The 27,958-nt window shown below is 46.9% G+C and overlaps 3 protein-coding genes across 3 annotated transcripts; all 3 read right to left on the bottom strand.

Annotated features, from left to right (window-relative positions):
• Window positions 1-1,360: 1,360 nt before the first annotated feature.
• Window positions 1,361-2,224, bottom strand: LOC145823248 (uncharacterized). Its single transcript, XM_082922839.1, has 2 exons — window positions 1,733-2,224; window positions 1,361-1,537 (listed from the first exon to the last, which is right to left on the bottom strand). Exons 1-2 carry the CDS (start codon window positions 2,222-2,224, stop codon window positions 1,361-1,363), a joined length of 669 nt encoding a protein of 222 aa, XP_082778965.1.
• Window positions 2,225-2,377: 153 nt separating this feature from the next.
• LOC145823247 (uncharacterized) lies at window positions 2,378-3,297 on the bottom strand. Its single transcript, XM_082922838.1, has 2 exons — window positions 3,174-3,297; window positions 2,378-2,655 (listed from the first exon to the last, which is right to left on the bottom strand). The coding sequence occupies exons 1-2, from the start codon at window positions 3,295-3,297 to the stop codon at window positions 2,378-2,380; spliced, it is 402 nt and encodes a 133-aa protein (XP_082778964.1).
• A 1,396-nt stretch (window positions 3,298-4,693) lies between these two features.
• On the bottom strand, window positions 4,694-5,320 carry LOC145823246 (uncharacterized). The gene has a single exon (XM_082922836.1). It carries the CDS (start codon window positions 5,318-5,320, stop codon window positions 4,694-4,696), a length of 627 nt encoding a protein of 208 aa, XP_082778962.1.
• Window positions 5,321-27,958: the final 22,638 nt, after the last annotated feature.

Genomic DNA, 27,958 nt, shown 5'->3' with positions numbered 1-27,958 from the left:
TAGAGCCTGGTGGTGTAGAAGGAATAATGGTTAGGGACTTAGGGTTTTTTCAAGAGTTGAGAAGGAAGAAGATGGAGTTGGCTATGGAAGCTTGAAGGAGAGTTTTTCTAACCCTTGCAAAGGAGGCCACCACTGGTTATAAGGGTTCAAAAAGGGGTGTAAAGGTGGGGGAGAAGGAGAGCAAAACTCCCCCACAAAATATCCCCCGGATACAGAAAATATCTGGGGGACATTGCCCCACAGCTGTAAAGTGCACAGTGCGAGGAACACGGCCGGCCTCTCACTTTTGCTGGAGGTGGCCGGCCGGCCACACCCCCTAGCCGGCCGGCTAGGGGTCAAAAGGGTCAATGTGATTTTCTGGCCGGCCAGCTACTGGGGAGGTACTCCTATGTGTGTACAACACAACCATGTGGTTAAAATTCCAAGAAAGTGGGTCCAAGGGGTTCAACATTGGCTCGGAAAGAGGGGATCAAAAGGGTCAAGTTGAATTACTGGCCGGCCACCAACTTTTAGTGGCCTCTCAAGTGTGTAGATCACAGATATGTGGTTGAAAGTTGGCAACACTAGCTCCAAAGTATTCAACATTAGCCCGGAAGTTGGAAAAACGGGCGCCGGGAGGCTCCGGAGGAGAGATAACTGGCTGCTGCAACAATTGCTGGCCTCCCACCCTTCAGTGGCCTTCCCTGTGATAAAACAGAGGTACCTGCCAAAAATGAACGAAAACCGTTGCAAAACGAATGTTCGGGAGCCAAAACACGCAGTTCGGGATCCCGAAAATGGGCTGTTAAACACCGAAAGTGGCGTTCGGCCACGAAGTGGGTTTCTCAGCCCCCAGTGTCCCTCAAAAGGGAGAAAATAAGATGTATGCCAAAAATCAGAGCAATAGGAGATGGTTAAGCGGTCCCGAACCGAGGCACACGGCCTGACGGCCCCGAAAACCGGGAACCGGACTCCGAAATGGGCAAAATGACCTACGACCACCAAATGTAGCCTACGGACATTGAGAGATGGTCTACGGGACCTCTCCCTTCCCTCAGGAAAAGAAACAGAGAAAACCGAGTCTGGTTCGCGAACCGAGGCAAGGCACAGAAGAAGGTTCGGAAGTCCGGAGGTAGGGCTCACTGCCGCGACTCTGAAACTTCTGAACGAGCACATTATGCAATATCACCAAGTGCTTAACTGGTGACGTCTGAGTCTTAAGGTCGGTCAAAAATGGGGTGTCTACAGTCCTCAGCCAAATTGCTGCTTTCTCATTTCTTTCTTCTATCAAATCAAGATCTCAGGCAATGAATGCCTCATTTGTTCCATTCTTCACTCCCTAGGTTCTGATTATAGGGATGCTGATCTCTAGTGGGATAACTCATTCAGTACCATATACTATGGCAAAAGGAGATTCTCCAGTAGACCTTCTCGACGTAGGCCGATATACCCATAGAACACTGGGCAATTCCTCCATCCACTTGTCCTTGGCAGCTTCTAGCTTTTTCTTGATTCCTTCCAAGATGGTCTTATTCGATGTTTCTGTTTGTTCATTGTTCTGGGAGAAATAAGGAGTGGAATAATAGTTCTTGATCTTGTATTTCGCACAGAAGTTTCTGATCAACTTGTTGTCGAATTGAGTGCAATTGTTTTCTAATATGGCTCTTGGGATTACAAATCTGGTGATTATGTTTTTCGAAGTGAGATTCTTTACGTCCACATCTCAGATTTTGGCTAAGGGTTTAGCCTTTACCCATTTTGTGAAGTAGTCAGTTGCTACTTGTAAAAAATTCATTTGTCCAGTTGTTTGGGGCAATTGCCAAACAAGATCCATGCCCCATTGGGCAAATGGCCAAGGATTGGACACTAGATTCAGATCTGCAGCTGGCTGGTGTATCAAAGGTGCAAACTTTTGACACTTCTCACATTTTCTCACGTAGGCTTTAGCATCTTTTTGCATGTAGGGCTGCCAGTATCCCTGAGATATGGCTCTGTGAGTAAGTGATCTACCCCCAGTAATGCTTCCACATATTTCCCTATGGATCTCATACAGGAAGTCCTCAATTTGGAATGGATACACACATCTTAGAAGGGGTCCAGTGAAGGACCTTCTATACAGATGGCCTTCTGGTGATAGACAGAACTTCGCCGACTTCAATCTGGTCTTGTACGCTTCTTTTCTGTCTGTTGGCAGCCTGCCATCCTTGAGGAACACAGTTATGGCGTCCATCCAGCTTGGACCCATCTTCACGCACATTACTTCGTATTCTGTTACTAGGGGCTCTATACTTGGGCTTGACAAATAATCTACCATTATAGTTCTTGCCTTACCTGATTTCATTACACTGGCAAGGTTTGCCAAGGCATCGGCGTGCATGTTATCATCTTGGATAACCTGCTATAGCTGGCAGCTTTCGAAACGTGTTAGCAGCTTGACAACCTCTTTAACGTATGTTATTATCTTCTTATCCCGAGCCATGTACTTGTCTGCTGCTTGATTTATAATGAGCTGGAAGTCACAGAAGACTACCTCCTTGTCGGCTTCCATAGCTGCTGCTAGCCTCAGTCCAACAATTAGTGGCTCATACTCTGCTTCGTTATTTGAGGCCTTGAATCCTAAAGGGGTGGAATGTTCTATCATATGCCCATCTACTGGTACCAAAACCACTTTTGCCCCTGCTCTTTGCCAGTTTAAGCTGCCGTTGACAAAGAGGCGACATGAGTCGCCGATGTAAATATTATAGGGTTTTAGCCTTTTTTTTTCCATTCTTTTGTTCTACCGACGTGGGGTTCCATGGCCCCAGTTGGTTTTCTTCTTCCTCTCTTGGACATCCTTGGACGCGGCTCATCGGTGCTGGCCTTGGGATTGCGCCAGGAGAGAATTTTGCCATAAAATCGGCTAAAACTTGGTCCTTGATTGCTGTTCTCGGCCTGAATTCTAAGTCATACTGACCTAGAACTATAGCCCATCGATGTACTCTGCCTGTCAGGTCTCCATGCTGTAACAGGGACTTTAATGGATGTTCAGTTAGCACCACAATCTTGTAGGCTTGAAAGTAATGGTTCAACTTTTTCGAGGCCATTACCAGGGCCAATATCAACTTCTCCAGAGGCAGGTATTTGGTTTCTGCATTTGCTAGGGTCTTGCTTACATAGTATACTGCCTTCTGTTCACCTTCTTCGTCTCAGATTACCATCACACTCATGGTGTGGTCTGAAACTGCCACGTACAAGAACAATTCTTTCTCCGGTACCGGGTTTGACAACACTGGTTGGGTTGTCAGGTACTTCTTCAAGTCGGCCAAAGCGACTTCGCATTCTTGTATCCACAGAAAGTCTGTGGTCTCCTTCAATAAGCCTAAAAACTGTTTGCATTTATTTGAACTTTGGCTAATGAACTTGTTCAAGGCCGCTACCCTTCCGGTCAAAAATTGGACTTATTTAGTTGTTGTCGAGCTCTTCAAGGCAATGATAGCCCTGATCTGATCTGGGTTCGCTTCAATACCCCTTCTAGTAACCAAGTACACTAGAAACTTACCACATCCAACTCCAAATGCGCACTTCGAGAAATTGAGTCGAAGTCGGTATGATCTCAGGATATCAAAGACCTCTTTCAGTCGGTCAGATGGTTTCCAAGTTTCTTGGTTTTAATAACCATATCGTCTATGTAAACCTCCACTGTCCTCCTAATCAGATGTTTTAACATCTTGGTGAACAGTCTTTGGTATGTCGCTCCTGCAATCTTCATCTCAAAAGGTATTACTCTGTAACAATAGAGTCCTTTAGGGGTGATGAATGCTGTCTTTTCTTTATCCAGGACATACATTTCCATTTGGTGATAACTTCTGTATACGTCTAGAAAACTCATCATCCCATGCCCTAATGTGGCATCTACCAATTGATCAATCTTGGATAGTGGGAAACTGTCCTTGGGACAAGCCATGTTCAAGCTCGTGAAGTCCACGCAGACCCTCTACTTCCCATTCTTTTTCTTTACTACCACTGTATTAGACAACCAGGTGGGATAATTCACTTCTCTAATGACCTGTGCCTCTAGTAGCTTGTCTACTTCTTCCTCAACTGCCTGTATATGTATCAATGTCAGTCTTCTTGTTCTCTGGACAACTGGTTTTGCCGATTTGTTCACATTAAGTCTGTGACAGGTGACCTCGGGGCTTATCCCCGGCATCTCATAAGGTGTCTAAGCAAACACCTCTATGTTCTCTCTCAAGAAAGCCTCATCAAGTTTTCTTTCTTCTTCCTTGGCTAAGCCAGAGCTGAGGAGGAACAATCGTTCACTATCTCCTTCTTATACCAGAAGCTTTTTCAATGTTTCTTCACTCTTCTCGGCAGGTGCTTTGCCAGCATCATCCAAGACCTCGTGGTCTTCGCTTTCAATCACTGCATTCTCCACTTCTCTTACATTATAGGTGTACTTCATTGTTTCCATAGAGTAATTTTTCACCTGTACTTGGTCCCCATCTACTTTTTCAACCCCTTGCTAAGTTGAAAATCGCAACAGTTGGTGTAGCGTTGAGGAAATAGCCCTCATTGTATGCAACTATGGTCTTCCTAGAATGATGTTGTATGGGGAAGGAGTATCTATCACAATAAACTCCGTTACTACTTTCTTGTTTCTTGCCTACACCTCTAAATTTGTGGCTCTAAGAGGCCATGTCGGCGTCCCATTGAATCCGACCATAGGGCTGTCTGATTACTCTAAATCATCCGGGTGGAGGCCAAGCTCTTTGTAACATCTGACATATTTGATGTCACAAGAGCTACTCCGATCAATCAGTATGCGTCTCACTTGGCAATCTCCAATCTTCAGAGTTATCACCAGGGCATCATTGTACGGATGCTGCACTGCATCCAAGTCGACCTCAGTGAAAGAAATAACCAGTCCTTGATATTCATTTGTTCTGAGCTTCTTTTGCTGGACCTGATATACATGTTGCAAGTGCCTTACTCTCTGGGTCTCCCCTCGAACTTCATTCTTATTGACCTTCGAGTGAATCATATTGATTACTCGAGGTCCCTCCACTTGCTGCGGTGGTGGTAGTGGAGGTGGTGTTGTTGGTATTCGGGGCAACCTTACGTGCTTTTCCCTTGTCCTCGCCTTGTCTACTAGGTCTCTCAGGTGACCCTGTCTGACTAGATCCTTCAGGTGTGACTTCAGAGCCCTGCATCCCAAAGTTGGGTGCCCATCCTCATTATGATAGACAAGATGCTTCCTAGTACTCCTGACCATGAGCTCGCCAGGGATCTTCTCTGGTGCTTTGTAGTATGACTGATTCTTAATCCTTTCCAAAACTTTATAGATCGGGATCCTGAATACCATGTTGACTGCCTACGTAGCTCTCGTTCCTGTTTCTGGCCTGTCAACGTCGGCATTCCCTCAACCTCGCTTCGGCGAGCTGTTTCTCCTTTCTTACTTCGGTGTCTTCGTTTCTTGTGTGTCTTCCTCTACTCTGGCATACTTTTTAATTCGTGCCATGAGCTCTTCCATGCTCTTCGGTAGGGTTTTTTAAAGTAATTTCCAAAGCGAGCAATTATCATTCAGGCCGTTCTTAAAAGACACGACCGCCAGCTCCTGGTTACAAGCTGGAATTCAGTTGTACATCTCATAGTATCTCATGGTGTAAGCCTTAAGGCCTTTGTTATCGCTAATCTTCAAAACCAATAAGGAGTTTACCCTCAGTGGCTCCGATCTGTTCGTAACAAACCTGGCCACAAACATCTCGGTCAGGCCTTCCCAACTCTTTACACTTCCTTTTGGCAACTTATGGAACCAATCCGATGTTATCTCCCTGAATGACGATTGGAATACCTTGCACAACAGTTGCTCGTTCCTGCTCCACAAAGCCATTGAATTCAAATACAAACCAACATGAAAGTTTGGATCAGACTTACCGTCGTAGATCTGAAACCTCAGCATGTTGAATCTCTTCAGTGCTTCAAACGTATCCAACTCTACTGAGAATCGCGTCTTCGACCGAACATTGGACATGATCTCGACGTTGAGCCTCTTCCTCTGGAGGTAATCTCTCAAATCCTCCTTTGTTCTATAGGGAGCTTGGCTATTAATAGACTTCAGTCTCTTTGGCGTGTTGCTCCCGATGTAATTGTGCGTCTTCTTTAGGAGTGGGAAGCGAATATACCGATCCGCCCAAACCAACTGAACCGATCCGATCCGCCGCATTTTGGATGGATGCATGATGACGAGCAGACGGTTGCAGATTAATTTTTTCCAATCCACCTAGTTTTGGACGGATGACGGATTTGAGGTTCCTTTGGCCGCAACCAAATCGCCAAACCGCGAGAACTCCTAGTAATTTGTAACACTTTTTGTTTTCAATTTGTTTAAATATTCTATTTGTATTTTCAATTGAAAAATAGTTTAAATGTTTTCTTGAATATATTCTGTTGAAAAAGAACTTTCAATTTGAATATATTTTTTGAATTGAAAAAACTATATGTATTATTTATCTATATTTTTTGGTTTTTAAATCTAATTCTAAAAATGATAAATAAAAAAGATGATATATGCTAGTTGGTTTTGTTTTAAAAAACAGATATAAATGTAACAATACAGAGGCATACAATCTCTACTACTGCTCTGTTCATGGTTTTGGTGGTTTGAATTTTTTTTTTTATATTTTAAAAACCACATATTGTAATACTTTATGTGGATGAGGCATACTGTGATTGTAATATATGGATGAGGCATGCAGTGATTGTAATATTTTAAAGTTTCAAACTTTATTTCTTTGGATAAAGCATGCAGTGATTGTAATACTTTTTTAAGTCATTGACTGTAATACTTTTTTTTTTTTTTTTGAGGAAGTGCACAAGTTGAATTATGTTGAAAATTTATAAAATTTTAAACCGCCAAACCAATTCGCATCCATCCGCCAATCCGCTTAATCCACATCTGTTGGATTAGCGGACGGATACGGATTGATTTTCTCCAATCCGTCAATCTGGTGGACAGATAGTAGATTGGAGGTTCCGTGGGTGCAATTGATCCACGCTCATCCTTTGTAATCTTGGATTTCCTTTCGTCTACTGAGACCTTTGGTTCTGTCGAGACCCCTTGACATAGGTCTCCTTGGTCCGTGGTGCCCTCTGTGACTCGCCCCGTACTGACTCTGTACGTCCGACATCCTTTGATGGCTGATGTGAGTTTCCTTGTCCGTTGCCCTGTTGTGGGACAACTAAGATTGCCTCATGTCTTTCTTTCAGGGTATCAGTCTTAGCTACTGGTGCCTATGTCTCTTGCAATTGGAATGATGGCTGTATTACGTTGTTTTGCATCATAAAGTTGACCACAGTCTGCAAGTCTGTCAACTTGTTTGCCATGTCCTTTATCTCCTCATCCCTTCTCAAGCATCTATTCTTCCATACCTGGAGACAAACATACAAGATAAACAGAGATGTGCCCGCAGGCAGGGGGCAAAATGCAAATGAAAATGCAAGAAGCCGAAGGTAACCCAATGATCGTGCAAATGCAGCAAGCTGTAATGAAGCAAGTATTCGCAAATAGATGCAACAGTTTTAAGCAAGAATGCAAAGCAACAACTACACTTCATGCAGTTAAGAATGCGAAGGATTATTCAATCCCCGCCACGTCTCACACGGAAAAGATACGATACCTGCGCGATTCGTCTGGTCGCACCAGCTTCAATTGAACCGTACATACAATATCGTGCCTGCAAAAGAGAGAAATTGCAACAAGCACAACATGCTAACAACATATATTTAATGTAATTTCGAAGGTTCGACACACGCAGTGCCGGTGAGTGAACGTAACGCAATGCAAAAGTAGAACATGCGTGACAACGCATGCTTAAACACAGAAGTATGATTAACATCAAGAAACGTGCATGTTAATGCAGGTATGTTCATGAAAATGTAAGATAATGTAACACGAGCAAGAATTAGGGCGTCCGTTTGTCATGAAACAACGAGTACGGAAATGCGCGTTTCGGCGAAGGCGACTCGACCACGGCCTCCGATCCGCTTCCTTGAAAGGTTACAACTCATTCAAAAAGGATATACTTTGATTTCGATGAATGATGATGAGCCATATGTCAAAACTTGAAGCCGAAGTCCCGACGGAGCTATTCCGCGACCGGAAGTGTACTTTTCTTGAACTTTTTCAGGTCCCGGGAACTCCGATCTTCCTCAAAATTTGCAGAGAGCTAGGTGAGCATGTGGGGAGCATGGCCGGCCGTTTATCTTCCCGAGGGGGGGTGTCCAACCGTTTTCCATTAAAGCTAATGGCTGGCCGGCCTTTTCTGCAAAAAGCAGATGGCTGGCCAGCTAGAAAAAGGGGCCGGCCGGCCATGGCCTTTTTCCGGGGGCATTTCGGTCTTTTTCCTTCCTTTTTGATGCTCTTGCAATCCAAGGCCTTGAGGCTTATAAAAGGCAGCCGAGCCCTCTTCATTTCTTGCCTCCTACAACACTTTTCTCTCTAGATTTTAAGTTTCACGTGCGTTTTCCAACACCTCGCGCAAATTGTTTCCGTAAAAACATTCAGTTTTAAGCATTTTGGAGCGATTAAATTCTGACTTCGAAGCTTCTTTTTGCATTTTCACCACTTGAGGTAAATTTGTCTCAATATTTGGAATATTTTCTCGGGGGTTGACTTTTGTTGACTTTTCATTTCCCGAGAGTTGACTTTTGTTGACTTTTTCCAACTTTTGCTCATTTTTGCTTCCCTTTGCAGATTCTTGAAAATGGCGGGTACTTCTTCCCATGGCGGAGGTTTTCCATGTGCCGGCGATGATTTCGATCCCATGACTCTACCTCCGAGGACCCGACCCTTTATTCCCGGGAGGTACCGTCCGCCAGCACACGTCCTTCCGCGCGCTGTCTTCCGTCATTTTACCAGTTTTGACGAGCGAGCACCCGTGGATCTGCTTCTCAGAGAGCCGGAGCAGCATCTCTCTCACGAGGCACGAGAGGTATTTACCTCATCTTCTGTATTTTACGTTTCGTACCTTTGCCATGCTTGAACACGCAGTTTAGCTTATGACATAGTACTTTGCTTGCATCTTGAACATGTAGTTTCAACACTTGAATTTCTGAACACTCGGCTCATTAATTAATTGCGAACACACAGCCCACATTAGAACACACGGCTCAAACACTGATTTGTCGAACACACAGCCCGAATTCGAAAGTGAACACACAGCCCACACTTTAAATTTTCTGAACACGCAGCCCAGATTAGATAGTGAACACGCAGCCCACAATTTTAACTGAAAGTTGAACACGCAGCCCAAATTTCAAATTTTCTGAACACGCAGCCCAGATAGATAGTGAACACGCAGCCCACAAATTAACTGAAAGTTGAACACGCAGCCTAAATTTCAAATTTTCTGAACACGCAGCCCAGGTAGATAGTGAACACGCAGCCCACAATTTTAACTGAAAGTTGAACACGCAGCCCAAATTTCAAATTTTCTGAACACGCAGCCCAGGTAGATAGTGAACACGCAGCCCACAATTTTAACTGAAAGTTGAACACGCAGCCCAAATTTCAAATTTTCTGAACACGCAGCCCAGGTAGATAGTGAACACGCAGCCCACAAATAAACTGAAAGTTGAACACGCAGCCCAAATTTCAAATTTTCTGAACACGCAGCCCAGGTAGATAGTGAACACGCAGCCCACAAATAAACTGAAAGTTGAACACGCAGCCCAAATTTCAAATTTTCTGAATACGCAGCCCAGGTAGATAGTGAACACGCAGCCCACAATTTTAACTGAAAGTTGAACACGCAGCCCAAATTTCAAATTTTCTGAACACGCAGCCCAGGTAGATAGTGAACACGCAGCCCACAATTTTAACTGAAAGTTGAACACGCAGCCCAAATTTCAAATTTTCTGAACACGCAGCCCAGGTAGATAGTGAACACGCAGCCCACAATTTTACTGAAAGTTGAACACGCAGCCCAAATTTCAAATTTTCTAAACACGCAGCCCAGGTAGATAGTGAACACGCAGCCCACAAATAAACTGAAAGTTGAACACGCAGCCCAAATTTCAAATTTTCTGAACACGCAGCCCAGGTAGATAGAGTTTGCATGTAGCTTATTTCACTTCATCGGCACACAGCCCATTCATTTCATTGGCACACAGCCCATTTCATCTCATTGGCACACAGCCTATTTCATTTCATTGGCACACAGCCCATTTCATTTCATTATTGACACATGTATTCATTCTGAATGCAGGTTTGCTCCCGCAGTGTGCGGGGGTATGGTTCCACTGCCGCGAGGGATTGGTACGCTGAGCTCCCGGAGGGCGTCAGAGACTTGGTAGATTTGGCGGGGTTCGGCCCCTTCTGTGTCGGGTTGTCACGTTGTCCTGCCAGGAGGACGCTGATGGCAGCCTTGGTAGAGAGATGGTGGGACACCACCAATTCCTTTCATTTCTCTGCTACCGGGGACATGACCATGACCCCTTTTGACTTTGCTGTATTGACCGGCCTTGACGTCGGAGGTTGGTCCATCCCCTACGACGAGGACATGGGCGAGTGGGAGGCCGCCTGGATGTATTTATTGGGGGCTCACCCACCTGTTGACAGGGTCTCTGGGAGAGTCAGATACACTTGGTTCTCCTCCCATTTCCGGCGGGCGGAGATGGTGCCTGAGACTCCCGAGGAGACAGAGCAGTATGCCCGTGGTTTCTTGATGTTCCTCTTCGGGACTACCCTGTTCGCCGACAGAGGGAACACCATTGGGCTATACCTGCTGAGCGCTCTGGTTGACCTATCACAGGTCAGTAGATATGATTGGGGTGGCGCCGGTCTGGCTACCCTTTACTTTTATATGAGCGCGACCTCCCGCGGGTGGGGTGATTTGCTTGGCGGTTACTGGAGAGCCTAGGAGGTACTTTCTGTCCTCTTGATTTACATCTCTGCTTCTCATTATTTGTACATCGCACACACAGCGCACTTTTACAGTTTGTATTTTGCTCTCAGCGTTTCGTACTTACATTCTGCATTGCTTTTCTCAGTTATGGGTTTATGTATACTTCCCATCATTAGCCCCAGAGCTGGAGGTAGTAGGGATTCCCGTGACCCCATATTCATTGATATTCGAGGGCCCGCACCGGCCGAGGCCTCGAGAGACCCTCCTTCGCCTGCGACAGTATTTCGACACGGTGCGACATTCAGAGGTACCTCAGAACTTTCAGTTCTTTTCATCTTCATCTTTGATTTGCTCTGTACATTCTCGATTTCTGATTGGTTTATGCATTCATCATCCGCAGATTACATGGCAGCCCTGGGCGTCCCTGGGTGATGGTCTCCGACTTTAGTATACCGGAGCATCGGACATCTCCCAGTATAGGGTCCTGCTCGAAGGGCCGATTGGCAGGGCATGGTTCCTGGGGGAGCGCTTTCTGCGCCAGGTATGGGGGTATCTTTCTCAGGATATTCCCACAGTACCCCCAGCCAGTATGCGGACCGCTGACAGACTCTCTTACTCAGAGGTAGTCGGCGCCATGCTGGGCATTGATGCTTTACTATACATTGAGGAGGGGGACTACGCCACTTACCGTCACATATACTTGATGCCTCCATTGACGGAAGCTCGTATCCCGATGATGAGACCTACCGGTATGTCATCCTCGGGCCAGGCTCAGGCTCGGGCTGCAGACGCCCCTTCTACTAGCAGGGCCGGTACATCTAGAGGTGGGAGTAGACCGGTTCCTCTGGCTCCATCGGTTCATCCTCATGTCGGATGGCCAGATATGCCTACTGAGTTGATGGCGTGGCAGTATGGGGCTAGCTCTCCGACTCTGATTCCACTAGAGCCTCCGATGCCCAGTGATCGATACGCCATTGATCCGGACTCACCGCCGGTATGCTCCACTTCTTTTCATTCATCATTCAGATGTTTAGACACTCTTCTGTTCACTGATGATTATGAGCTCATTTTTGCAGCCATCGCGAGGATACATGGAGGAGGTGGTTGGGCTGGTGGCCACACTCGAGGGCATGGTCCTGCGTAGGGAGGCACAGTTGTCTGTCGCGGGCATCCAGGTACCCTTCAGTTTTCTGGCATTTATCATACTTTTGATGACATGCTGATTTCTATTGCATCGATAGACTATTTGTGTAGAGCACATCTGACACACACCCCTCTTGTACACTGTATTTACATGCACCCACTTCATGTAGCCTTTGCTTGTATCTGCATCTGATGTATATATTTGGACTGATGTATTTGAATTGAACTCTTTGTTTTCAGATGCCTTCATGGTCAGGTTAGTCGCAGGCTAGGCCATCCGGGCCTCATTGGGGAGCTGGGCCATCTGGGCCTTTTCAGGGGGCGGGGTCATCTCGGCCTTCCCGAGGAGCTGGGCCATCTAGGCCTTTTCGAGGAGCTCGAGGGGGGCCTGTCCGCAGACGCAGGGCTCACGTTGTGGAGGTGGAGCCTGATGAGGAGGAAGAGGGTGCTGAGGAGGAGGAGGAGGCTACCGATCGTCAGTTCGAGACGTCTGTCGGGGAGGAAGAGGAGGAGGCTGAGGGGGATCCTGAGGATGACAGCTCCGACTCAGATGGTGGTGTGGAGATTATCCCGCAGAAGAGGATGAGGCGCGCTTCTCGTTCCCGCTCCTGAGGACTTTGATGCTGTTGTTTCCTGCTTTATTTTTCTTTTTACTAGTAGTTTGTAGCACTTTGCACATTGTTAGGTAGTTTTATTTTTCTTGTAAAACTTGTACCTTTGTTTGTTGTAAAACATGATGAAATGAAATAGCTTTTGAAAAGGTGTTTGTATTTTTAGCATCGTATCGCATCAATTTATTTCGCACAAAAATGAAATTGAATGGAAATGCGCATTGTGTAATCACCAAGTCAGGTAGTGAACCAACGCAACAAACTAAGCAACTCAACTTACTAAGATATAACAGAATCTTTAGCAAGTTTACAACTCGATAAACAAAATGCAACAACGCAAATAAACAAGACTTTAACAAAGATTGCTTAAACAGAGAGCAATGACTCAAAAACACGAAACACGTCCGCTCAACAAACAACTCGATAAGCAAAACAACAACTCGATAATCAAAACACAACAACAACAGAGTGTTCTTCTGACAATCTGAGCACCGGAACGCATCCATAACGGAGGGAGATGAAGGTTTGTGACTTTCCCGTTGCATGGAAATGCTTGGAACTTTCCCTCGAATTGTAAAACAAGGCCAAGGAGATACACTGCAGCATTGCCAGCCATCCCCGGGAGCCGGCCGGCCATTTTTTGAAAAAGTAAATGGCTGGCCAGCTATTTCTGAAAAAGTAAATGGCTGGCCAGCCAGAAAAAGTGGCTGGCCGGCCATTCTGTCCTGCAGCCATCAGATTTTTGACACGTGTCTCCGTGAATAGTGTTTTTCCTTCTATAAAAGCCTCAACTTCGGGAACATTCATTTCATCTTAGTTTTAGGCAAAGATGGAGGCGTTTCTCGCAGAAAATATCACATCTTGGATCTCTTCTCTTGACGGCTCGGAAAATCTGAATTTCCGGGGTTTCGGCTTGAATGCACTATTCACGCTAAGCCGTACTCCACTACATCTCCCTTTTCTCCATGCCGCGGCAAGGTTCTGGAATCCAGTGACGCATGTTTTTAGCTTCAGCGGCCAAGAGATGTGCCCCACTTTCGAAGATTTTCAGGTTTTGATGGAGTCTGAATGCTCTGAAGTAATCTTGCCGCAGCTCCGTTTTGGCCATGCTCAGGCTTTGGGGCGGATGTGTGGGCTCACAGCGCATGACGCTCGGTCTTTGATCTGCAGTGGGGAATTGGACATCCTCGGCTTGATCCATCGTTTTTCCGACGCCGGTGACCGCAGCAACCATTATTGGCAGGGTTTTCGGCAACACGCCCTCTGCTTATGTTTGTTGTCTCACTTTCTGCTTTCCTCAGGCTTCGGCGGGGCTAGCATTCGCCTGATTGAAGTCGCCCAAGGTTTGAGAGAAGGAAAGAGCTGTATTGCCATGACCTTGGCCGAGACATTGATGGGCTTAGATTCTGTCTATCGCCGGGAGGCGACTAGGTTCGCCGGGAGTCCACTGCTGCTGCAGGTAATGTTTCCCACCCGACCTCACATATATATATTTGCTCACATCACTCGGCCCTCAGGCTCGGTTTTTCTCACAAAACCCTTGTCTTACTTTTCTCTCATCGTGCACCTCTCTATTCTTTATTCTCTCATTTTCCATCCCTCCCCTAGGTATGGTTAATGGATAAGTTGCAGGTTGTGGACTCTTGCCCCGTTTATTCAGCTCGAGGCTACTTCTTTCGGCAGCGCCTAGTCAATGCTCTTGACGAAAGGTGGTGGTTCGATTGGATGTGCAATTTGTCCGCAGACGGCATTGCTTGGCGTTGTTCTTGGCTCAACCTCCCGGCAATGAGCTACAGTATGTCTCGGCTGATTGGGATCCAACTGATTGGTCTAACCCATTGTGTATTCTATTTTCCGTTCCGGTTCCTGCGTCAGTTTGGCCATGATCAGACCTGCCCACCGGAGGGGATTGAGTATCCAGCTGCTTTCCCGATCCGAGGTGCACAGCTTGCCCGATATGCCACGGCATGGAGGACGAGAGAGCTCCTGGCCCCTGCTTCTTCTTTCAGTTGCACTTTGTCCGATGAGTGCGTGGATTGGCTCAATGAGGAGGCACAGGTTGGGCCTAGTTTGGCATCAGATGCTCCGTCCAGCTCTGGGAGGGGACGCGAAGATACTTGATTCAACTATGCCTCAAATTTATTGCTTATTTAGCATTTTCAAGTTTTCTTTATGAATGTACTAAAAAGCAACCCCGATTGTATGCAAGAGCAGGAGAACTCAGTTTTTGAAATCAATGAAATTGAAAGTTATGGAACTGAAAATTTTCCGTTTTTGGTCCAAAAATGGTCTTAGTAGTAAAAAGATTAATTTGAACAAAGTCAACTTTTATTAAAACTTTTCAAAACTATTTTCGATGTGGATCAGAACTGGACACGCCGAAGATCTGTCACTGAGATGCACAACCCCAGATCCCTGCAACTGGAAAGTTGCCCCTAGTCTGAAGGACAATGCGGCACTCCATAGCAACGGAAAGTTGCCCCTAGTCTGAGTAACTTTGTACCGTCGCGGCAACGGAAAGTTGCCCCTAGTCTGAACAGCACTGTACCGGAGATCACGATAAATGCTGATAGATAAAGATGACTGAGATGATCAAAATGGACAGAGTTGATCGGGGAAAAGTTTATGGCTGAACTTCGAGGTGAAGTTGCCTACGTATCCCAAAGATGGGAATCAAGCCTTACGTAGTTCAGGCTAAGGTTCACTCGAGTATTTTCACTCTCCTTTTGCGCTCTAACTTTTGCCAAGGCCGCCCTTTGCGGGTTTTCAACCTTGCGAGCTCAGTTTTTATATTTTCTAATTTTTTTGTGCCCTGAATTTTGCCTAGGTCGCCCTTTCGGGTTTTCGGCCTAGCGAGCCCCTCAAGGATAGTATTTCTTCAACTTGTCCATATTGATCAGTTGTGAGAACTCCAAGCCATCTAGATCCATCAGAACCACAGCTCCACCTGACCAGATAGCTTTGATGATGTAAGGACCAGTCCAATTGGGTTTGAACTTGCCCCTTGGGTCGTGGATGGGAGCTCGGTTGTCTTTGAGCACCAAATCTCCTTCTTTCAGATTCCTGGACTTAACCTTCTTGTTGAAAGCCCGGGCAATTCTGCGTTGATAACCTTGAATGTGGTACAGTGCTTTCAGTCTTCTTTCATCAAAGAGCATGAGTTCTTCGAATCTGCTTTGCTGCCAATCTGCTTCGGCTATCTGGCATTCAGCCAACACTCGTAACGACGGAACCTCAATCTCAATGGGTAGAACAGCCTCCATTCCATAGACCAATGAATATGGAGTTGCTCCAGTGGAAGTTCTGATTGAAGTCCTGTAGCCCCACAGAGCAAATGGCAGCTTGTCTGGCCAATCTCGATAGGTTTCCACCATCTTCTGTAGTATATGCTTGATATTCTTGTTGGCGGCCTCAATCGCTCCGTTGGTCTGCGGCCGGTATGTAGATGACTTATGAAAAGCCACATTGTATTTCTCCAACAAGTCTATCACTTCTTTCTTGAAGTGGGAACCATTATCTGAAATTATTTCGTTTGGCACCCCGTAGCGACAGATGATGTTGTTCCTGATGAACTTTGCGACATGCGACGCCTTCAACACCGCGTATGATTGGGCCTCGACCCACTTTGTGAAATAATCTATCGCTACTAGGATAAACTCATGCCCGTTGGACCCCTTCGGGGTAACAGCTCCGATCACATCAATTCCCCAGACTGAAAAAGGCCATGGCGAAGTCATGTTGTACAGTTTTGACGGCGGGATGTTCATGCGGTTTGCATGGATTTGACACTTACGGTATCGCCGAACAAAGCTAATACAATCCTCCTCCATGGTTGACCAGTAGTAGCCCTGTCTGAGGATCTTTCTGGCCAGCATTACTCCATTCATATGTGCTCCGCACTCTCCCCCATGGATGGCTTCCATCAGGCGTTTCGACTCTTCAGCTTCTACACAGAGCTTATGCATTCCCAGATGACCCCTTTTGTACAAATTTCCCCCGCAGATAACGAACTGAGCAGCCATTCTCCTGACAGCCCTCTTATCTTTGGCATTTGCCCCTAGTGGATATGTCTCTTTTTCCAAGAAGTTCCAGATGTCGTAGTACCAGGGGTTACCGTCTTGAACCTCATCTATGGCGGAAATTGACTCGTATGCTGGCGTAAACTTTTGATCAATAATGACTGGACGCATCCGGACTCCGGACGGAATGTCTATCATAGAAGATAGAGTTGCTAGTGAATCTGCAAACCTGTTGTTCTCTCTTACGAGGTGGGTGAAATTTAGCTTCTCAAACCGAGGAATTAGCAGATCCAAGGTTTGGTGGTAGATTATCATCCTTTCCTCCTTGACTTTCCAATCTCCTTTTGCTTGAGACACAACAAGGTTCGAGTCCCCAATGACGTCCAGCCGTTTTGCCCCTAATTCCAGGGCTGCTTCCAGGCCAGCAATACATGCCTCATACTCTGCTTCGTTGTTGGAAACCTTGAACCGGAGCTTGAATGCTAAAGGAATACGGGAATCGTCAGGCGTTATCAGCAACACCCCTATCCCATACCCATACTGGTTTGACGCTCCGTCAAAGTACATCGTCCAAGTTTCATCTTCGACGTGTAGAATAGCTTCATCTGGGAATAGATACTCAACCGCTTCATCCCCCTCAACCGGGTGGTCGGCAAGGAACTCCGCTACCGCTCTGCCTTTTACTGACTTGCGCGTTACATACTTCAAATCAAATTCGGAGAGCAACAGCAGCCAACGAGCTAGCCTACCCGTAAGTGCTGGTTTCTCGAAGAGATATTTGATGGGATCCAAACGCGAAACCAACATTACAGAGTGGGCTAACAGGTAGTGCTGCAGCTTCCTGGTTGCCCATACCAAGGCCAAACAAGCCTTCTCCAGCGGCGTATAGCTGGTCTCGTAATCCAGCATCTTTTTGCTCAGATAGTAGATGGCTCTTTCCACTTTGTCTTCTGACTCCTGCGCGAGCATGCAGCCCATGGTAGTCTCAGTTACCGAAAGGTACAATATCAACGGTCTCCCCGGCTCTGGCGGCGACAACACGGGCGGGTTCTGTAAATACTCTTTGATCTGCTCAAAAGCTGCTTGACATCGGCCGTCCCATTGGAATTTCTTTCCTTTCTTCAGGAGACCAAAAAGTGGTTCACAAGTCAAGGTTAATTTAGAAATAAACCGTCTTATGAATTGCACTTTACCCAGAAAGCCTTGCACCTCCTTTTCAGTCCTTGGTGGTGGCATTTCTAAGATGGCCTTGATTTTGGAAGGGTCGATCTCGATGCCCCTTTGTGTGATCAGAAACCCTAGCATCTTCCCTGCTGTAACACCAAACGTGCATTTCTGGGGATTCAGTTGCAGCCGAAACTCTTTGATCCTTTGAAAGAATTTTTGTAAGGCGGTGTAGTGGCCCTCTCTATCTTTGGACTTGACAATCATGTCGTCCACATACACCTCGACCTCCTTATGGATCATATCATGCAATATTGTAGTTGCTGTCCGTTGATACGTAGCTCCAGCATTTTTCAACCCGAATGGCATCACTCTATAACAATATGTCCCCCACGGGGTAGTGAACGCAGTCTTCTCCCGGTCTTCGGGTGCCATTACTATCTGGTTATAGCCTGAGAAACCATCCATAAATGAAAGCAAGGCGTGTCCTGCCGTGAAATCCACCAATTCATCGATGTGCGGCAAGGGGAAGTCGTCCTTCGGACTGGCCCTGTTCAAATCTCTGAAGTCTACACAGACCCGAATTCTGCCGTCCTTCTTTGGCACCGGAACTATGTTGGCCAACCAAGTTGGATATTCAGATACCAGCAGGAACCCTGCGTCAATTTGCTTGGTGACCTCTTCCTTAATTTTGAGAGCCCAGTCCGGGCGAATCCTTCTGAGTTTCTGTTTGACAGGGCGGGCCTCTGGATCAAGAGGGATCCGGTGCTGTACAATCTCAGGATCGATTCCAGGCATGTCTTCATAGGACCACGCGAAAACATCTTTGAAATCTTTTAATAAAGCGACTAAGCGCTCGCGCTCCTCTGAAGACAACGTGGACCCGATCTGGACCAGCCGCGGGTCCTTCTCAGTGCCAACATTCACAGTAGTGATTTCATCCATTAAAGGTTTAACAAGTCTTTCCTGCTCTTGATCAATTAATCGTTGCAAAACTGGGGGAATTTCTTCCTCGCTGTTTTCATCAAAATTTTGAAAATCCTGATTTAAGCAATAAATCAAAGGCACAGAAAAATACTCAGAAACCACATCCACATCATTCTCATTAAATACTTCCAAGCCGTCAGATTCCTCTGTTACAACAGACTCAAAAGAAAATGAAAAAGACGACCTAGACAGGACTGTGGCATCCGGGTTATCACCCCCAGGAATACCGGACTCAGACTCAGTCGAGCTGGAATCTGATTCCGACGCACAAGATTCGGTAGAATCAGATTCCGGCTCACTACCTGACCCGGAACTGCTAGATAAAAACCCTTCTTCATATTGCCAGATGAGAGAAGGTGCGATAGATGCATCCAAGATCGGCGCTGGAAAGCCCGCAGCTATTTCATCTCCAATCACAGAAACCGAAGAGTTATCCCCCAAGCACTCTTGGCCGATCGGAGGATCTGATAGTAGACTCGCCAGTGCTACCCCCATTTCAAGCTCTGTGCTCTCAGGATCCACTGCTTCACATTGCTCAACCTCAGTTGGTGGGTCTGTCTGCGCTTCGGCAACGTCATCCCCAGATAATTGTATGTCGAAGAAGATTTCAAAACCAGGCACGCGCGTCCCCTCCGCGTTTAGCCATGGCTCCGGGAAGCCGCAGAATGGAAAATCTTCCCCCTCCCGGACGAAACGTCCGTTTAGGGTACCCCAGATGGGCCTGTGCATTAAATCAAATGGCTTCCCGGCCTTCTTCGCTCTGTCGCTGTCGGCCATTTCCTTTCCTTTCCTTACCCAGTCTTCTTTGGTGGGCAGATAACCCAGTCCAAAGGCGTGAGGGTTGTGTGGCACTTCGGCCAACACTGAGACGCCTTTCCAGCCACTTCTCCCTAATCCCATCCCAGGGGTATGCTTTAGTTTGTTCATGAGGTAGATAGATTGTGCACTAACATACATGCCCTCATTCACAGCCATGACATTCTGAACCACTTGAGCCTCGGCCAAAGTGAACCCCGACAAAAACACATCCTCCGTGCCGTGCTCAATCTCCAAGACAGGTGTAGACACCTCCGGCGGCGGATGGATTGATGAATTCCCGAAAACTATCGCTACCCCTTTCCCGTGGGGGTACTTTAGCATCTGATGTAGAGTGGAAGAGACTGCTTTGACCTGGTGCAACCACGGTCGCCCCAAAAGTAGGTTAAAGGTTGCAGGAACGTCCAAGATATGAAATTCGATGCTGTGTTGTCCTGGACCAACCTTGGTTTGAATTTTAACAGTCCCCATCACCTCTCTGCTGGTATTATCGTATGCTCTGATCACTTGGGTGGTTGGGACGAAGTCCACGGGTTTCAACCCGATTGCATATGCTGTTCTGGTTGGGCAGACGTTAATTGCAGACCCGGTATCAACAAGTACCACCGGTATCCACTTATCTCTACACTCCACAGAAATATAGAGAGGTTTGTTATGGTTTGTGCCCTCAGGCGGTAGCTCCTTGTCCGAAAAGGTTAATGCCGGGGAACCTCCTCCCGGAAAAACCAGCCCAACCAGCTGTTCAGGCGTGGTGTCTATGGAGAGTTTGGACTTGTCCATAGCAGATAGGACAGCTTCTCTGTGCACTCGTGATGCCATTAGCAGTCCCCAGATGGAGATGTCTGCTTGTATCTTTTTTAACTGTTTCAGCACAGCTTCATCTTCAATCTGCTTCTCCTTCTGTTTCTCCACTTCTCTATCCTTCCCGGATGCCTCGGGTTGGTCCAGGTGTGGGGGCTTGAAGTACCGCCCACTTCTTGTCATATGGTCCACTTCATCAAGATACCAAGTATCATCCGGCTGGTTATTCCCCCAGTCTTCATCCGTGTGGGCAAGACACAAATCGTCATCTTCCCACCACATTCCACTGGCAGCCAACAGACACCTGTCTGGCTCCGGCCCACTCGCACCCTCAGTGCTTTCTGTCCATATGCTCGCAGCATTCTCCATTTTCGTGCACGCAGCACTTTCGATCCCCTCAGGGCCTTTAGCTTTTCTAATTCTCTCAGCCTCCTCAAACTTTCCTTGTTCCAGCTGTGTCAGTACAGCTGTTTGTTCAACAGTTCCCATATCTATAATGCCCGTGTCCCGAGCGGAATTCTTAACACCGGCGCTCTCCGGCGATACAACTTGATTTTCGGCCGTTCCGGCCACAACTGATATTTCCGCCCCTGCCGGGTTCTGTTCTGGTTGGGCTTCCCCCACTGCATCCGGTTGATCTTCGAGCCATCCCGTGGCCTCCTCTGATCCCTCATAATCATACCAGTTAATCGACGCATCCCCCAGTTCCTGGTCGTCGAGAAATTGCAAGTTAGCAAAGTCCTCTTCTACGGCTGTCAGCTCATCTGTCCATAGCCCAGATCCATCCCCCCGGATCATGCATAGTTCTCCTGTCTCTGGCAATTCTACGCTTAGCCCAGTTCGGCTTGTTGATAGGATATACTTGCTTGGATCATAGGCTCCCTTAGCGAAATTCTGCCCAGTCCCAGATTCAGCAATCTCAGTCTCTCCCAAAATCTGCCCTGCTCCGTCTTCGACGGTCACCACCATCGGTTTTGGTTGGGTTTTGGATATGTCCACCATGCACAAGAAATCAGTGCAATCGGGGAGGAACACCTCCGGCTTGGGTAGGTGGGTGGGGGTAATATAGATGCTAGGATCGTAAGATGCGACCCCAGTCTGGATAAAGTTAATTCTTTTGGGAGGAGGAGCTTGGTTATGTGGTGGGAGAGGGTTGGTTGTGACATTGGGTTGATCTGGAGGTGCGATTACCTGTTTGTCAATAAGATCTTGGATCTCATGACGCAATCTGTAACAACGGTCGGTATCATGACCGTGTTGTTGGTGGTACGCACAGTACTTTGACGGGTCATATGAGGGGGGGAGTGGATTCGGCAATGGCTTTAGTTCTAGGGGTTTTAAATGATTTTTTCTGATCAGTATTCCCAGAACTTTGGTCAGAGGCATATATAGTGGGGTAAAGGTTCTTTGGCCTCGTGGTTGGAATCGGCTGTTGGCTTGTGTGTTGCTTCCGGACGCGCCGGAAAAGGGTGTGGCGGTCATGGACCTTGGAGGGGGAGGGGGAGTGGTGGTGACCATACCAACTTCCGAGGCTCTCGTATTTTCAGCGCCGCTCGGGCCCGCATTGTTGTTACGGTTAAACGTCCTCCTCGGTTGTTCTCTATCATGGTCAAACAGACCTTGTTTCATTGCGTCTTCGATTTGCACCCCCATATCATGTAAATCTGCGAAAGTAGGAAAGGGGACTACAATCATTCTCAGCATCAGTTTCGGGTGGAGATTGCGCACAATCATCCGGATTTGATCTTTGTTCGTGGGCCTTAAAGTCATTGTTGACGCCTTTGCCCTCCATCGGATCACAAAGTCCGAGAAAGATTCCTTGGGCTCTTGCCTCGTCGTTTCAAGATCACGGGTTGTGACCTCGATCTGAGTGTTGTATGAATACTGCGTGACAAAGGCCTCAGCCATTTCGTCCCAATTCTTCTTCACTTCATCTTGTAATCTTGCGTACCAATGGGAGGCCACACCCGATAGGGTTCGGCCGAATAGTGAGAGCTTCTGTGGTCGTGTAAGGCCCATTGGCCGCAAGACATCCGCAAACAGTCGGATATGGACCATGGGGTCGCCGGTCCCGTCAAAACGGTCGATTTGTGGCATTTTGAACCTATCGGGGAGTGTTACGGCCTCCTCGGTATATCCATCTCCGATATCCGGCATAGCCTTGACCCCTTGGGACTTCTTAAAGAGCTTCTCCAGTTTGCTCAATTTCAGAGCTGTGTGATCAACCTCGACCTCGAATGGAGAGTCCGGGTGATTGGATGTATGGACCTTGGACAGTTGTGGTGGAAGCGGGGGCGGAGCCGGCCCCGTTGGAAGACTCGTGTCCTCTTGTAAAATTTGGACAGTTGGTACAGTATTCTGGGTATTCGGAGGAATATTCTGAACAACAGGTGCCTGCTCAGGTATTGGGGCTCCTGCCGGAGGAGGGATTTGTTGTGAAGGAGACGCTGTATTCTGTTGTTGCAGTCTGGCAATCAGCTCAGCCTGCTGGGCCATGACCGTGGCCTGCTGTTTGGAGAATTCCGCTTGACGGGCGGCATCATCGTGCATTTGCTTCATACTCTCCTGCATCTGGCGCATCAAAGCCTCCATCCCTGATGTATTCGGTTGATCCATCTGTCTAACCGGTATGTCTATTTCTACAGCAGTAATTGAGACCTCAGTCCTGTAGTCCTCTGATAAAGTAACCCACTGTTCTGACAACCTCTGTTCTGACGTACTGCGCCTTTTTGGCTTCCTTCTGGTAACAGGGGGTAGAGAACGGAACACTGGCTGTCCGTCGATTAGATCCTCAGATCGGTGGAGTCGACGACCTCGTGTCCAAGGTGCTTGGGGAATGCCTGTTGGGTTGGAAGCAATCGTGCTAAAACTGACCTAGCAAAAGATAAATAAAGCGAAAAGGAAATAAATAAACAGATAAACGGACAGCATAACAGCTTAAAATAAAATGCAAGACACACAGTCGGGCATAATCAACACACAGTCAATAAGCTGAAATACACACTGGCCTCAAACACTGATTATTATCCCTGTATCACTGTTCCCTGAAACAGAATCTGATATCCGCAGATAACTCGTTCGCAAATACTGGCTGATGCCCGCAGGCCGGATACCCATAATACTGAACTGATGCCCGCAGGCCTAATTGTTGAAACTCATGTACTAAACTGATGCCCGCAGGCCTGATACTTGTACTCGTGTACTGATCTGATGCCCGCAGGCCTGATACTTACAATACTGAACTGATGCCCGCAGGCTTGATACCCAAACTCATATACTGATACATGCATTCCTGTAGAGACGCACTCTAAAGCACATAACAGATAAGTGAGAGCCAAAACACCCCTATGTTGGGGTAGGGTTTCCCTGTCCTATTGTGTCAGGAGCTAGGGTTTCATTACGCACACAGCGGTTTCAAACAACCTATAAACGGGTAAGCAACCTGTCCTAATTTGGAATGGTCACTATGGATCCGAATATGCACTAGGTCGAATGGTCAAAAGGGTGCCCCGGTGAAACCGGGGTTTGTGTTCCCATACTGGCAGAGCCCACAACCGGTCAGCCTTATGGTCATGCCTTGACAAGACAAGCCTCCGGCAAACCGTTCAGGAATAGCAGATGGCAAACACGGTGTCCTAGGCGCACCAATGCAAATGCAATGCAAAGAAACACACAAGTGTAGTCAAAAACAGATATCACGAGTTCGAGTCAAGTTCTCTAAATCCCCAACAGAGTCGCCAGAAACTGTAACAAGCCCGCGGGGGACCTCGCTACAGCTCGGACTCGACTTTGTAGTCACGGTTCCTAATCTGAACCAAAGAGTCCAAATCTGGCAAATCGTTTTTAGAAAACAGATTTGTTTGAAAGAAGTGCCAAACATGGACTGCTTTGCCAGATACAGAGTCGCCACCAAAATATTTTATTTTGGGAAATTTAAGAAACCCTGACTCGGTGCCAAAAGGCCACGTGTCCGTCATCACCAAAGTTGCCTCGGCTCGGGAACTTGGGTACGATTGGGGAAGGTCACTTCGTGAGCACCCCCGCTCGCCCGGTCATAGACCGGCCTCTACTAACCATGATATCAATTTTTGAAAACATTGTGAGTTCTTATTCCGGTTTATTAGCCTAGGTTACTATGTGATGCGTACAGCATACAAGTATAGACTGGATCGCTTGAATTGGAACAAAACATTTTGTGTTTTTGAAAGAGGTTTTTGCTACCCACAGGTAGGCTTGAAACATTTGATGATTTACTCCAATTCAGATAACCCAACCTTCACCCACAGGCATTCAAGCAGTTATATCATATAAGCACATAGCCTCATGGCAAGCATGCTATTCATGGCAATACTCACACGCATGCAAGGATGCTAAAGCATAAAGCTCACCGGGTACTCCAAGCCAAAATAGAAACTTATTAGAAATCATGCATGAATCTTAAGTATACAGAAATGCCTAATGCAACACATGCAAAATGCAACTATAGCAGGCTCGGCTATTCTAAGATGATATATGAAATGTTACAACTACCATATATTCAACTTGGAATTGAAAGTACGATGCAGTTAGTATGATGCGCCGAGCCCAGTGTATGCAATACAGATGAATGATGCAAACATGCTGTCATACTGTATGCTAATTTAAACATGCCCTAATCTAACCATCGAAAGCTGGTAAATAAAAGGGAGAAAGACGTGGGGTTGGAAGACATACATCACACTCACCCACACTTATTACAGTCATGCCCTCGCGCAGAGGGTCCGAATAAATATACAGTCCCAATATTACAGTCCCGAATAAAAAATATTACAGTCCAAAAATATTACAAAATTCTAATTAATTAAAGAATTAACTAAGAAAGCAAATAAAACTGGCGTGCAGGCCAGGGACTGCCTTGCTTCTGATGGATGATGCATGTCCGGATTGTCTTGCGCGAAAATCCACCGGAATGCCCCAATTAGCCTCTGTTTACACCTGTTCTTGAAATGCGTGCCAAGCCCCAAAAGTTTGCTGATTCCTGATTTTGCTGCAACAGAGAGCAGGAAAGGGGCATAGCAATGTATTTGCACAGATATATGCATGTCTCGACCCTCGTGCCACCAATCACGCATACCGAGGTATGATGGCAGAGGAGTCGAAATGCACAACTCAATATAGGATGAATGCACATGAAACTACAGCTAAAACCTAACTCCATCATGGATAATCCGGAGTGTCGGTGACTAGGGAATTGAGACGCATTCCGTCACTCGGAGTACGAAATGTACCTCGTTTCCCGTGCCCGGACTAACTCCTATTCCGGACATGATGCAATATGCATGATATGCATGAAATGCAACTAAGATACAATCCTAACATACTCAATGCTATGAAAATGAGATGCCTCGAAATGTGTGCACACGGGCACGCAAACCGAGAAAATGCACGAATACAATGAAAATGATATGCCTCGAAGTGCGTGCACACGGGCACGCAAACTGAGGCGATGATATGTATCTCAAAATGCGTGCATGCGGGCACGCAAACCGAGGCGATGATATGTGTCTCGAAATGCGTGCACGCGGGCACGCAAACTGAGGCGATGATATGTGTCTCAAAATGCGTGCACGCGGGCACACAAACCGAGGCGATGATATGAGTCTCGAAATGCGTGCACGCGGGCACGCAAACTGAGGCGATGATATGAAATGACAAATGGGCTTATACCAACATGAGTGAGCCTCAGCCACACTCACATAAGATGCCGATGGCAGAAAAAAAAACGAAGTGCCTCGAAATGCGTGCACACTGGCACGCAAACTGAGGCGATGCAAAAGCGATGCGAATGACATGGAAAATGCAACATGGACTTATACTAACATGAGAGAGCCTCAGCCACACTCACATAAGATGCCGATGGCAGAAAATGAAGTGCCTCGAAATGCGTGCACACTGGCACGCAAACCGAGGCGATGCAAAAGCGATGCGAATGACATGGTAAATGCAACATGGACTTATACTAACATGAGAGAGCCTCAGCCACACTCACATAAGATGCCGATGGCAGAAAATGAAGTGCCTCGAAATGCGTGCACACTGGCACGCAAACCGAGGTGATGCAAAAGCGATGCGAATGACATGGAAAATGCAACATGGACTTATACTAACATGAGAGAGCCTCAGCCACACTCACATAAGATGCCGATGGCAGAAAATGAAGTGCCTCGAAATGCGTGCACACTGGCACGCAAACCGAGGCGATGCTAAAATGTGATGAAATATGGCAAAAATGATATGAAAGCATACTAATGGAATTTCAGCACTAAAATATGGGGGAAAACAGTCCCGAAATGAAGCGAAATGACATGAAATGCAAGGAAATGTCCCGAAATGCAACATTAGGCACCGGAAATGGCCTATAGCTATGCCAAACATGCACAATATGGACATGCAATGCAAAGATAGAAGCTAGACAGTCCCAAAAGATGCACTTTCATAGTTATAAACATGGCCAAACAGCAAGTATAGGTAGGGGAAAAATAGCATGCAAGGGTAGGGGCCAAAAGAGGGGTAATGAAGCAAGTATATCATGGAGGGCTCAAACAGGGTTGAGCCCTTAATGAGAAGTGAAGATGAGCTCAAAAGATGGCCCTTTTCAGTTAGGGCCGGAGCTTGAAACCAAAAAGAAGTGAGGCTTAGAAATAGATCAAGAGAAAGGGTCAAAAGGGTAAAAGTGTTACTTACCCTTGAAGATTCAAACTTTTGTTGCTTTTTGGATGGATTTGCAGCTTCTTTAGCCTTCAAGAATCCTTCCTTGTTGCTGGAAATGAGATGGTGGTGGTAGAGCCTGGTGGTGTAGAAGGAATAATGGTTAGGGACTTAGGGTTTTTTCAAGAGTTGAGAAGGAAGAAGATGGAGTTGGCTATGGAAGCTTGAAGGAGAGTTTTTCTAACCCTTGCAAAGGAGGCCACCACTGGTTATAAGGGTTCAAAAAGGGGTGTAAAGGTGGGGGAGAAGGAGAGCAAAACTCCCCCACAAAATATCCCCCGGATACAGAAAATATCTGGGGGACATTGCCCCACAGCTGTAAAGTGCACAGTGCGAGGAACACGGCCGGCCTCTCACTTTTGCTGGAGGTGGCCGGCCGGCCACACCCCCTAGCCGGCCGGCTAGGGGTCAAAAGGGTCAATGTGATTTTCTGGCCGGCCAGCTACTGGGGAGGTACTCCTATGTGTGTACAACACAACCATGTGGTTAAAATTCCAAGAAAGTGGGTCCAAGGGGTTCAACATTGGCTCGGAAAGAGGGGGTCAAAAGGGTCAAGTTGAATTACTGGCCGGCCACCAACTTTTAGTGGCCTCTCAAGTGTGTAGATCACAGATATGTGGTTGAAAGTTGGCAACACTAGCTCCAAAGTATTCAACATTAGCCCGGAAGTTGGAAAAACGGGCGCCGGGAGGCTCCGGAGGAGAGATAACTGGCTGCTGCAACAATTGCTGGCCTTCCACCCTTCAGTGGCCTTCCCTGTGATAAAACAGAGGTACCTGCCAAAAATGAACGAAAACCGTTGCAAAAC

This window comes from Camellia sinensis, chromosome 4 (genome assembly GCF_055761805.1).
Source record: "Camellia sinensis isolate YWXY chromosome 4, ASM5576180v1, whole genome shotgun sequence".
NCBI classification, from domain to species: Eukaryota; Viridiplantae; Streptophyta; class Magnoliopsida; order Ericales; family Theaceae; genus Camellia; species Camellia sinensis.
This window is presented reverse-complemented; position numbering and strand designations above follow the sequence as displayed.